Genomic DNA, 12,884 nt, shown 5'->3' with positions numbered 1-12,884 from the left:
ACAGACCCCAGTCACTTTCAAATTAGAGCACTGCAGAGGGCAGGTGTGTGTGTCTGTGTCCAGCCTCGGAAACCCATGCCTTTTTTTTTTTTTTTTGTAAGAAAAAAAGGCTGGGCGAACCATGCAAGAACGCTGGTCTTAGGACCTTGTTATCTCCTAACCAATCAGAGTGCAGAGGGGCGTCGCTCTAAATTTGGTGACGTCAGCGTGCTCCGTGCACACGCCGGGGGGGGGGGGGGGCGGGGGGGAGGGGAGGCGGGGACATAGATTGGTGAAGCAATAGGAAGCGCCGCAGGAATCCCTGCGGCTGGGTTAAGATCCGCCCTTCAAGACCATCGATTGGGCTCGTTCTTTCAGTCTAGTGACCAGCTGACACTCGTTGACGCTCGTTAATGTTATAGGCATAAAAGCAATTATGCTTCTGCCCTGCCAAATAGGCCAACATCTAATCTAAGATTAGTGGGACTCACCATTGAGTCACAGGACTCACTTCATTGAAAACAAACACAAAATCACTGTATTTTTTTTTTGACAATATGTTGATATTATAGCTATTTTATTTGATGGGATATGTGATGATCCTGACAATTAGTTGACTTTTGGTGAAAAAGCATATATCGGAAATTAGGAGTTGGACAATATCGTGATATCGGGAAAAAAGTGGGGTGGGTCTATGATGGACCCACCATGCACAATAGTGGTGGTGGTCCCCAGGTTGCTCTTAGTCAGGATGGTGGTCCCTAGGTCAAAATCAGTTGAAAACCCCTGATATAAACGGTCTAAATATAGACGCTTAAAAAACAGCTAATCAACGTCTAGGCTAAGAATAGACGTTGAAAAAACTTTCACTTTTAGACCAATTAGACGCAGGTCTAATAGACGACTATGGCTCACTGGGTGTTTACACAGGCAAAGCCCTGTTGTGAGAGTTCAGTCCTGACGTTGTCAGTACTGGAAGGATGTGATTCTGTGAGATATATTTGGCTGTTGAAATGTTTCTGCTATAATTTACTAGTGTTGTGGAAAATATAGCATCCCAGATAGCAAAATATGGGTGAATCAACGTTGAAAAATAGTCGGCCATAACGGTTGACTCAACGTTCAATCTCAACGTTGAAACTGTACTGAAATCACAACGCCATTATTATTTGATTCAACGTTGGGTTTCAACCACTAACTAACACTATATCAACGTTGATTCAACCATCATCTAAATGGTATTCTGCATGCTGATTTTAGTTGATTTTATGTTGAATCAACGTTATGACTCAATATTGATTCAACCATCATCTAAATGGTAATCTGCATGCACATTTTAGTTGATTTTATGTTGAATCAACATCAGGAATCGAACACTGATTTAATTTATTAATTGGATTATACTGAATCATATTAGGAATCAATATTGATCCTGATCATCCAACAACCTAATGGTAATCTGCATGTACATTTTAAATTATGTATGCTGATATACTGTAAGGCTACATCTTGTTCAAAATTACCTTACATTTCCCAAAATGTGAAAATATAAAAATAAAGACAGACAATATGATTTGAATCTTCACATTTATTGAACCAAGGCATTTAGACCTGCGTTGAACTGCTTTAACCATTGTTTTTATGCTTTAACAGATGAAATATAGAACATATACAAGATTGTAGATCTGCTATTTATGAAAGAAATCGTGAAAATGTCTGCAAGCATTTGGATATTTTGACCCGATTCTGTGAATGTCTTCTAAATGATAGATCTGCTATTTTTGAAAAATCGTAAACATTTGTTCAAATCTTTGAATATATATTTTTCAAAGGAAACTTTTGTAACTGAAATCTGTTTCTGGGGGTCCCTGGAAAGATATTTTTCTAGGTGGGGGTCTGCGTCCAAATACATGTGATTTTGGGGGTCCTTGACATGGAAAAATTTGAGAACCACAGATTTGGAAGAAGTATTTAGAAGACAGAATCGGGGACAAAATATTCATTTTCACGATTTTTTTTTAGTTGTTTTTTATAAAAAGAAAAGAAAAAAAGGTCCAAGTTCAAACGCAAAACGCTGTCCCGGTCTAGATGGGTTAAAGAAAAGAAAAAATGGTTGAAGTTCAAACGCAAAACGCTGTCCCGGTTGTAATGGGTTAATCCCTTCAGGGAGGGAGGGAACCTGCAGAGGTGCCACCTGCCTCCAGATCCGGTCCCTGCTGCTCCAGAGCATTCCTCGGGATGCCTCCCTGACGGCCAGGCGCAAACTGCAGCCAAGACTTGACCGTCTTTTCATAGTTCAACTGGGTTAATTTTCGGTCCGATCGTTGAGCAGCAGCTGAAAGATAAGATAACAAGAAAGCACATGGGATTTAAACACTCAATTTTGTATACATATAAAACACAAAGACACTTAATCTGCAGCAGCCAGTGCGGGTTGGCTAAAAGACTGGACTGGAATTTGAAATGAGCATCTAAAGCATTGCATACACTTTCACCAGCACCTGACTCCAACCTAAACTTTTTTTAAATATTAATTTAGGAAATTGTGCTCAACTAGTCAACAGGAGATTCTGGTTAAATCAGTCTAAATGCACACATCCGAGTTGAAATCTGAGTTGAAATCTGATTTGAAACCACCTCCAGAGGTGGTTCGAAATCAGATTTAACTCGCACATACAGCACAATAGGCAGGTCGCACTCTGGAGCCCTGTGCCTGCCACAGTCTGTGTAGACAGAGTTTACAGCTGATCAACTGGTTATGAGGGGAGGGGAGGGGCCCTTGGCAGCCTCCTTGCTCTCTGCAAATTTTACTTGGAGGCTATTTATTCCGAATGTATCATATTTTTAAGTTTAATTGTTATAGCACGCCCGTCCCCCGAAATAAAAGCCCTAAAAACACAACACAGTAAGACAGACATGTGTATACATTGTCACAAGATACCCCAAGATATATATCTTGGACTATAGGTGGTCTATGGGTGGTATACGGGTGGTATACAGGTGGTATACAGGTGGTATACAGGTGGTCTATAGGTGGTCTCTAGGTGGTATACAGGTGGTCTATAGGTGGTCTATGGGTGGTATACGGGTGGCATACAGGTGGACTATAGGTGGTCTCTAGGTGGTCTCTAGGTGGTATACAGGTGGTCTATAGGTGGTCTACAGGTGGTCTCTAGGTGGTCTCTAGGTGGTCTCTAGGTGGTATACGGGTGGTCTATAGGTGGTATACAGGTGGTATACAGGTGGTCTACAGGTGGTATACAGGTGGACTATAGGTGGTCTATGGGTGGTCTATGGGTGGTCTATGGGTGGTGTATGGGTGGTATACAGGTGGTCTCTAGGTGGTCTCTAGGTGGTCTCTAGGTGGTCTCTGGGTGGTATACGGGTGGTATACGGGTGGTATACGGGTGGTATACGGGTGGTCTATGGGTGGTCTATGGGTGGTCTCTAGGTGGTCTATGGGTGGTATATGGGTGGTATATGGGTGGTCTATGGGTGGTCTCTAGGTGGTATACGGGTGGTCTACGGGTGGTCTATGGGTGGTCTCTAGGTGGTCTATGGGTGGTATACAGGTGGTATACGGGTGGTATACAGGTGGACTCTAGGTGGACTCTAGGTGGTATACAGGTGGTCTCTAGGTGGTATACGGGTGGACTATAGGTGGTCTCTAGGTGGTATACGGGTGGACTATAGGTGGTCTCTAGGTGGTCTCGAGGTGGTCTATGGGTGGTATACGGGTGGTCTATAGGTGGTATACAGGTGGACTATAGGCGGTATACGGGTGGTCTATAGTTGGTATACAGGTGGTCTATAGGTGGTATACAGGTGGTCTATAGGTGGTATACAGGTGGTATACAGGTGGTATACAGGTGGTCTCTAGGTGGTATACAGGTGGTCTATAGGTGGTATACAGGTGGTCTATAGGTGGTATACAGGTGGTATACAGGTGGTATACAGGTGGTCTCTAGGTGGTCTATGGGTGTTCTCTAGGTGGTATACAGGTGGTATACGGGTGGTATACAGGTGGTCTATAGGTGGACTCTAGGTGGTCTCTAGGTGGACTCTAGGTGGTCTCTAGGTGGTCTACAGGTGGTATACGGGTGGTATACGGGTGGTCTATGGGTGGTATACAGGTGGTCTCTAGGTGGTCTATGGGTGGTCTCTAGGTGGTATACAGGTGGTATACGGGTGGTATACAGGTGGTCTATAGGTGGACTCTAGGTGGTCTCTAGGTGGTCTCTAGGTGGTCTCTAGGTGGTCTACAGGTGGTCTCTAGGTGGTATACGGGTGGTATACGGGTGGTATACAGGTGGTCTATAGGTGGTCTCTAGGTGGTCTCTAGGTGGTCTCTAGGTGGTCTATGGGTGGTATACAGGTGGTCTATAGGTGGTATATGGGTGGTCTATAGGTGGTCTATGGGTGGTATACAGGTGGACTATAGGTGGTCTCTAGGTGGTATACAGGTGGTCTCTAGGTGGTATACGGGTGGACTATAGGTGGTCTCTAGGTGGTCTCGAGGTGGTCTATGGGTGGTATACGGGTGGTCTATAGGTGGTATACAGGTGGACTATAGGCGGTATACGGGTGGTCTATAGTTGGTATACAGGTGGTCTATAGGTGGTATACAGGTGGTATACAGGTGGTCTATAGGTGGTATACAGGTGGTCTCTAGGTGGTATACAGGTGGTCTATAGGTGGTATACAGGTGGTCTCTAGGTGGTCTATGGGTGTTCTCTAGGTGGTATACAGGTGGTATACAGGTGGTCTATAGGTGGTATACAGGTGGTCTCTAGGTGGTCTATGGGTGTTCTCTAGGTGGTATACAGGTGGTATACGGGTGGACTCTAGGTGGTCTCTAGGTGGACTCTAGGTGGTCTCTAGGTGGTCTACAGGTGGTATACGGGTGGTATACGGGTGGTCTATGGGTGGTATACAGGTGGTCTCTAGGTGGTCTATGGGTGGTCTCTAGGTGGTATACAGGTGGTATACGGGTGGTATACAGGTGGTCTATAGGTGGACTCTAGGTGGTCTCTAGGTGGACTCTAGGTGGTCTACAGGTGGTCTCTAGGTGGTATACGGGTGGTATACGGGTGGTATACAGGTGGTCTATAGGTGGTCTCTAGGTGGTCTCTAGGTGGTCTCTAGGTGGTCTATGGGTGGTCTATGGGTGGTATACAGGTGGTCTATAGGTGGTATACAGGTGGTCTATAGGTGGTCTATGGGTGGTATACAGGTGGACTATAGGTGGTCTCTAGGTGGTATACAGGTGGTATACGGGTGGACTATAGGTGGTCTCTAGGTGGTATACGGGTGGACTATAGGTGGTCTCTAGGTGGTCTATGGGTGGTATACGGGTGGTCTATAGGTGGTATACGGGTGGACTATAGGTGGTCTCTAGGTGGTATACGGGTGGACTATAGGTGGTCTCGAGGTGGTCTATGGGTGGTATACGGGTGGTCTATAGGTGGTATACAGGTGGACTATAGGTGGTATACGGGTGGTCTATAGGTGGTATACAGGTGGTCTATAGGTGGTATACAGGTGGTCTATAGGTGGTATACAGGTGGTCTATAGGTGGTATACAGGTGGTATACAGGTGGTCTCTAGGTGGTATACAGGTGGTCTATAGGTGGTATACAGGTGGTCTCTAGGTGGTCTATGGGTGGTATACGGGTGGTCTATGGGTGGTATACAGGTGGTATACGGGTGGTATACAGGTGGTCTATAGGTGGACTCTAGGTGGTCTCTAGGTGGACTCTAGGTGGTCTCTAGGTGGTCTACAGGTGGTCTACGGGTGGTATACGGGTGGTATACGGGTGGTATACAGGTGGTCTATAGGTGGTCTCTAGGTGGTCTCTAGGTGGTCTCTAGGTGGTCTCTAGGTGGTCTATGGGTGGTATACAGGTGGTCTATAGGTGGTATACAGGTGGTATACAGGTGGTCTATAGGTGGTCTATGGGTGGTATACGGGTGGTATACAGGTGGTATACAGGTGGACTATAGGTGGTCTCTAGGTGGTATACAGGTGGTCTCTAGGTGGTATACGGGTGGACTATAGGTGGTCTCTAGGTGGTATACGGGTGGACTATAGGTGGTCTCTAGGTGGTCTATGGGTGGTATACGGGTGGTATACAGGTGGTCTATAGGTGGTACACAGGTGGACTATAGGTGGTATACGGGTGGTCTATAGGTGGTATACAGGTGGTATACAGGTGGTATACAGGTGGTCTATAGGTGGTCTATGGGTGGTATACGGGTGGTATACAGGTGGACTATAGGTGGTCTCTAGGTGGTCTCTAGGTGGTATACAGGTGGTCTCTAGGTGGTATACGGGTGGACTATAGGTGGTCTCTAGGTGGTATACAGGTGGTCTCTAGGTGGTATACGGGTGGACTATAGGTGGTCTCTAGGTGGTATACGGGTGGACTATAGGTGGTCTCTAGGTGGTATACAGGTGGTCTCTAGGTGGTATACGGGTGGACTATAGGTGGTCTCTAGGTGGTATACGGGTGGACTATAGGTGGTCTCTAGGTGGTCTATGGGTGGTATACGGGTGGTATACAGGTGGTCTATAGGTGGTATACAGGTGGACTATAGGTGGTATACGGGTGGTATACAGGTGGTATACAGGTGGTCTATAGGTGGTCTATAGGTGGTCTATGGGTGGTATACGGGTGGTATACAGGTGGTATACAGGTGGTCTATAGGTGGTCTATGGGTGGTCTACAGGTGGTATACAGGTGGTATACAGGTGGACTATAGGTGGTCTCTAGGTGGTATACAGGTGGTATACAGGTGGTCTACAGGTGGTCTCTAGGTGGTCTCTAGGTGGTATACGGGTGGTCTATAGGTGGTATACAGGTGGTATACGGGTGGTATACAGGTGGTGGTATACAGGTGGTCTAGAGGTGGTATACAGGTGGACTATAGGTGGTCTATAGGTGGTCTATGGGTGGTCTACGGGTGGTATACAGGTGGTCTATAGGTGGTCTACGGGTGGTATACGGGTGGTATACGGGTGGTATACAGGTGGTCTATAGGTGGTCTATGGGTGGTATACAGGTGGTATACAGGTGGTCTACAGGTGGTCTACAGGTGGTCTACAGGTGGTATACAGGTGGTATACAGGTGGTCTCTAGGTGGTCTCTAGGTGGTATACGGGTGGTCTATGGGTGGTATACAGGTGGTCTCTAGGTGGTCTATGGGTGGTCTCTAGGTGGTATACAGGTGGTATACGGGTGGTATACAGGTGGTCTAGAGGTGGACTCTAGGTGGACTCTAGGTGGACTCTAGGTGGACTCTAGGTGGACTCTAGGTGGACTCAGCATTTATAGGATGCCAGGTCAACAATGACCTGGTATCTGTCCTTTGCATAATCCTGCAAGGTCATCAAGGCTAGGAGGGCAAGTGCTACGGGCTGAGGTGGAGTCTGAAGAGGTGAGTCTATGGGTGGTATACAGGTGGTATACAGGTGGTCTCTAGGTGGTCTCTAGGTGGTCTCTAGGTGGTCTCTAGGTGGTATACGGGTGGACTATAGGTGGTCTCTAGGTGGTCTATGGGTGGTCTATAGGTGGTATACAGGTGGTATACGGGTGGTATACAGGTGGTCTCTAGGTGGTATACGGGTGGACTATAGGTGGTCTCTAGGTGGTCTATGGGTGGTATACGGGTGGTCTATAGGTGGTATACAGGTGGACTATAGGTGGTATACAGGTGGTATACAGGTGGTCTATAGGTGGTCTATGGGTGGTATACAGGTGGTATACACAGGCATGCAAACAGCCCGAGGTGAAAAAGGTGACAACATGTTGTTTTCTTTCGGGTCAGGTGTCACACAATTGCCCTATTTGAGTTCAAAAAGGTGACTGTAGCTGAAAAGTGACACTTTTGCATGTCTGTCTATAAGTGGTTACCAACTCCACTGACTGGCCATCTATAACACTACTCTGAGGAACTAGTGGTGTGACAAATACTTACTGAACAGTGCCTCTTCGCCTCATCCAGTTTGTTCTTCCCCTCTGGGATGACACCATGCTTTCCGTATACGACGGCATTGCGGCACTCCTCATGGGTGAAGAACACCTCGAACAAGGCGTGGAATAGCCTCTTGCAGTCCTTCCTGGCACGCTGGTGTATGGCTGCCAGCTGCACAGATGAAATCATCTGTCCACAGCCTGTGAATAGAGAGCGAGCAATTAACAAACTGCATTTTAAGACATCAGCTACATTGACCCCTTTCTGCGCTCAGTGCACCATGAAAACAGACAACTGTGACCTTCTGAAAACTTCACTATCTAGTTGCAGCTCACAACACGGATCACTCGCTACCAAGAACGTCAGGTTCAGTGTGAAATGTATGGCAAACGTATACATCCATACCTGGATATAGCTCCTGCTGCCCGAGACTGGACACTCCAGACTCTAGGTCACCGACCAGGGTGATAAAGCCCTTCAGTGCGTCTAGTTTCTCAGAGCCTAGAACAAAGACAAAAAAATCTGAGTCTACTGAGTGTATTTGTAAAACAATAAGATTGAGTACTGTTCTACAAAGCTCTACAGTATATTCTGATAGCAGTCATTGATGAGTATTTGTTCAGTAGCAGGGGTCGATCTCCCCAGCTCTTCAGTAAACAGAAAACAGTTTTATTTTGGGATACCAATGTTTTCCAGTCATGTCAGAGAACTCACAAAAGAGGTACAGGATAAAGTAAAGTTTCAAGTGAGACAAAGAAATTAGCAGACAACTGAAAACTGCAACATTACAGGCAATAAAACGTACTGATACTGGAGAGCACAGTGGTTATCCTCCTCAACTGGAGCTGGAGCTTCTCCACCTCAGACCGACAAGAGTCGCAAGGCTGCCACCCTTGACCCTCTGGTATGCTCTGGTCAGATGGATTTGGTTGACCTAGAAAGATTGAAAGCACGTCAAAAACTGTAAAGAAAAGTTTTTTAAAAAAAAGCAAAACTCATCTATGAATCCTGAATTTGAAGGACAACAGTGCCAAGTCTGCTGACACTTAGCTGAGGAACCACACCTTCTACTGGAGCATCACTGGACGGAGATGGAGGTTGCAGTACACTGGGTGTTTCTTGGTTCCACTGATCCAAGTCCATATATGTAGCTGCATACGGCTGTGCAGAAAAGACAAAAGGCCCTTAATTGTACTTGGTCAAAAATCATCAAAACTATAGGCTACTATACAAGCTCATAGCGCAGCACCGAGTGCTGTGCTAAGAGCTTGTAGGTCTACATGGGTTAAATCTAAAGAAAACATACCTCATCAACAGGTCGGCAGGCCTGTGTAGAAGAGGCTGGAGGGTATGGCTGTAAATCGGGGTAGAAGGTATCACAAGGTTGCAGAGACATAGAAAAGTAACCTTAGTTTGTAGTCTGTCAAAGATCTTTAAAAAATAGCTATGCCTTTATGCAATGCATTGTGGATTTTAGATAGACCAATCAAAAGTAATGTGGAATGTAATACAAGTCACAAATAAATTCAATTTATATTCAATTATAACCTTAGCAATACAAAAATCAAAATGAGTGCAATAAATCAATGGTTATTATAACCGTAACAATCAAAATTAAAGTGTCTGCATTAAATTGATGGTTATTCAAAGCTAAACAATCAAAGTGCCTGCATTAATCCAGTGGTTATTCTAATCTTAACAATCACTAACTCCATCAGTTTTTGAGAGATTGTATTTTGGGTTTTAGGGATTTATGTCCAAGTGAGAGAAGAACTCTTTGAATAAAATCAAAGGTGTTCTTCATTGATTTGGGGTACTCCAAATTCAGTGCGTAAATCAGTCCAAACAGTAGGCAGATGGCATGTGGGAGACTTTGAAGGTCATCACTGTTGTACCTTCCAAGACGATGCATGATAGTGAAGAGTCCAAGTGCAGTGAGTGAGGAGAAGCCGGGCTGTCTTCAGGAACCACGGTCAGGATCCCAATGGAGAGGTGGGACATGTCTGGAAGGTCATCGGTGTCCTAACAACCACAACCACAATTACATGTCAAATGTCGCCTTTTTATATGGTAGAAAACACAATACACACCCACTAAGGGGAAGTAAAATTCTGGAATGACTATATTCAATAGAAAGAACAGACTGTAAATACTGTACACGCATAAATAATTAACAGATCAATTAATGATTTAAGTACATTTAGACAGCTGTAAACATTCTGTCTGCTTGAAAGTAGAGTTGTTATCCCAAGATCTATTATGACCAGATAGTGTATCACGTTGTTAAACATAGCCATGTCCTGAACTAAACAGTTGTCATGTTGGCACCATTTTCAAATAGTATAGCAAACTTATTTACCAAGAGTATCAGTGAAGTGTTGATGTTGTTTGAAGAGAAACAGTCTAACATTGATGTGTTAGACTGCAGACTAGCAAGGCAAGGTGGAGGGAACAGTGGAAAGCAGCAGAACCATCTAGGCTTCACAACTACATCGAGGATCCCACAGATGTCCCTGGCCAGCACCTGCCCCGTAAGCAGTGGACAACCCTCAACCGCCTGAGGACAAGCGTGGGACGCTTCGGTGAAGCAATGCAACAGTGGGGCCTCTCGGACAGTGCCCACTGTGAACCTGGAGACCCCCTAAAGACTGTGGAACACATCATGACCAGCTGCCCGAAACACCGCCCACCACATGGCGACCTAGGCCTGATGAACCTGGATGACGAGACGCTGGACTGGCTTGCTGCAACGGAGCTGAGGATCTGATGACATACGCAAGAAGAAGAAGATTGATGTGTTAGACTTTAATTAATTAGTTATAGGAAATATTAGTAGATCCCCTCATAAAGACAAGTGAAGGTGTACAGATACCTGTGTCTATAGATAAATGACATTTGTTTTATCATTTAGTTTTTGAAAGCATAGTGGGAGAATGCCATTAAATGCAATCAGATACAAGTTTTAATTATCATGAATAGGGCAGTCTATGGAGGGATGACTTTGTATCTTAGAAACTTAACAGTGGAGGTACAGCTGATAAGGAGAAAGTGGAGCAGGATTAGTCACACATTCAGGAGAAACAAAACAGCAATAATTAAACATTAACATGGAACGCACCAGGCAAACGGAGCAGAGGAAGACCCAAAAACACCTGGAGAAGGAGCACAGATTTAACATAGGTTTAACATAGGTTACTGCATCCAAATAGCTCTAATGAGGTGAATGCCAGTGTAACACTTTTTTCTGCCCAGTGTGATGTGGTATTTCTTTACTGTTTGGTTAGGATTTATAATGGTAAATTATGTTTTTTAAATTGCGTGGTTCTGGCATGGCTTCCATGTTTAAAGCGATAGTGCTTAAAAGGGCAAGACCACTTTGGTAGAGGTTTGTGTTGTGTATTTACCTTGCCATGATGTAACTCCAAAGGAGGACAAGAAATCAAAAATAATTGCTCCATTGATTAGAAATTGATCATTCAAAATATGCTCCTCATTGACTTACATTGTACGCTGAAACAGCTCTCAAAGTCACTATTTTAGCACATAAACAAACACAATCAAAGCTAATTCAGACAATATAGAACATCACCAAACCCAGTACTGTTTATTTTTTGAATAAAAATGTCAACTTCCTGCTGATTTTACTATTTGAAGATCCGGATCCACAGATCCAGTCGGGGTTTTCTTCTTAATAAAAATAGTAAAATCAACAGGTTGTGAGCTTGTAGATTGGCGATTTTTTTAAGCAACGCTGTTGTACGACAAAAGTATAAAATAGGGCTAAAGTACTTAATCAGACTTATTGATTTACTAATTATAAACATCACTTGGATACAATTATATTTTAATCGTGTTTAAATATGTTTCTACCAACGACTAGTTTCAAAATTTGCGAGTCAGGCCTAGCCATGGATCACGAGCGTCATGGATAAACTGCAAACTAGTGTTTGCACTTTCTCCATTTATAGCCCGTACATCCACATAAACGTTCAGATTCCAAATATAAAGTGCTGACCTCATGGCCACGAATGTTACAAGTATGTACGGACCCTCAGATGTACACGTATCTTCCGTATTGTTCAATAAAAAGCATTTTAATCCGATCGGTGGCCATTTTCTTAGGTTTTTCGCCATATGCTAACTGTGACCCTATCGGTTGGGAAGTGTATTGCACTCTACATACGTTATAACTCTATGAGGAAATGGCCATCGATCGGATGAAAATGCTTTTTATTAAACAATACGGAAAATACGGGTACTTCTGAGATACCATATATAATTGTAACATCCGTGGCCATGGGTTAAGCACTTTATATTTGAAATATGAACGTTTATTTAGATGTAAGGACCGTAAAGTTGAAAGTGCAAACACCAGGTTGAAGTTTCGTCATGACTATCATATCATATATGACAGTCATGTTTCAGGGCTATACTCGGGCAAATACACGCCACGGTCATGAACTAACAAGTTGGACAACATTTTAATTCCATAAACTAATTCAATTTACCTGTTATAGTAGATTAGAAGCATGGAAACATCCATGTCTGTAAGGTTCGCTCCTCCTGAGCCGTTAGTTCGACTTCCTGCAGCTCCCCGGTCCGTCTGAGTGTGTGTTCAAAACGGATAAGCTCCGCCTCCGCCTAACCCCTTTGTAATGTTGACGCAATTTTGGGTCAGTGGTACTCAACCTGTGGATCGGGACCAGCCAGGGGTCCCCACATGATTTTTTTTTCTGGGGGGGGGGGGGGGGGGGTCCCCAGATGACAGTGAAGGGACAATTTAAGTAACCTTTTTAATAAATGAAAAAGTAAAAATATAGCAAATAAAAAGACCATTGCTGCATCAAGAGTAATCAACAAACTATACAAAAAAAAATGTGTCAAACATTGGCCAAATTCTCAAATAATATAAGAAAGAGGCAAACAGCCGA

The 12,884-nt window shown here is 44.3% G+C and overlaps 1 protein-coding gene across 4 annotated transcripts; it reads right to left on the bottom strand.

Annotated features, from left to right (window-relative positions):
• Window positions 1-1,558: 1,558 nt before the first annotated feature.
• Window positions 1,559-12,652, bottom strand: LOC308081467 (uncharacterized protein). 4 transcript variants are annotated; one of them, XM_080457838.1, is made up of 10 exons: window positions 12,462-12,652; window positions 11,072-11,105; window positions 10,313-10,716; window positions 9,849-9,975; window positions 9,260-9,307; window positions 9,018-9,114; window positions 8,759-8,887; window positions 8,359-8,454; window positions 7,957-8,153; window positions 1,559-2,314 (listed from the first exon to the last, which is right to left on the bottom strand). In XM_080457838.1, exons 6-10 carry the CDS (start codon window positions 9,094-9,096, stop codon window positions 2,285-2,287), a joined length of 531 nt encoding a protein of 176 aa, XP_080313964.1. In that variant the 5' UTR covers window positions 9,097-9,114; window positions 9,260-9,307; window positions 9,849-9,975; window positions 10,313-10,716; window positions 11,072-11,105; window positions 12,462-12,652; the 3' UTR covers window positions 1,559-2,284. The 4 variants fall into 4 exon arrangements, with proteins under 4 accessions (XP_080313964.1, XP_080313961.1, XP_080313963.1 ...); XM_080457835.1 differs by lacking the exon at window positions 1,559-2,314 and having other exon boundaries at window positions 7,695-8,153; XM_080457837.1 differs by lacking the exons at window positions 1,559-2,314; window positions 11,072-11,105 and having other exon boundaries at window positions 7,695-8,153.
• Between the last annotated feature and the right edge of the window lie 232 nt (window positions 12,653-12,884).

The sequence above is a fragment of the Gymnoscopelus braueri genome (genome assembly GCF_963280865.1).
Source record: "Gymnoscopelus braueri genome assembly, contig: SCAFFOLD_64, whole genome shotgun sequence".
In the NCBI taxonomy this organism is placed as follows: domain Eukaryota; kingdom Metazoa; phylum Chordata; class Actinopteri; order Myctophiformes; family Myctophidae; genus Gymnoscopelus; species Gymnoscopelus braueri.
Note: the sequence above shows the minus strand (reverse complement) of the source record. Positions and strands in the feature narration are given on the sequence as shown.

What these genes read in the sequence shown, in the direction of transcription:
- LOC308081467 (XM_080457835.1), bottom strand. Translation starts at nt 9,096, where the DNA reads ATGGACTTGGATCAGTGGAACCAAGAAACACCCAGTGTACTGCAACCT. An exon ending in CAGTGATGCTCCAGTAGAAG is followed by an intron (nt 8,888 to 9,017) that starts GTGTGGTTCCTC and finishes CAATCTTTCTAG; the next exon opens with GTCAACCAAATCCATCTGAC. An exon ending in GCAGCAGGAGCTATATCCAG is followed by an intron (nt 8,154 to 8,358) that starts GTATGGATGTAT and finishes CTCTATTCACAG; the next exon opens with GCTGTGGACAGATGATTTCA.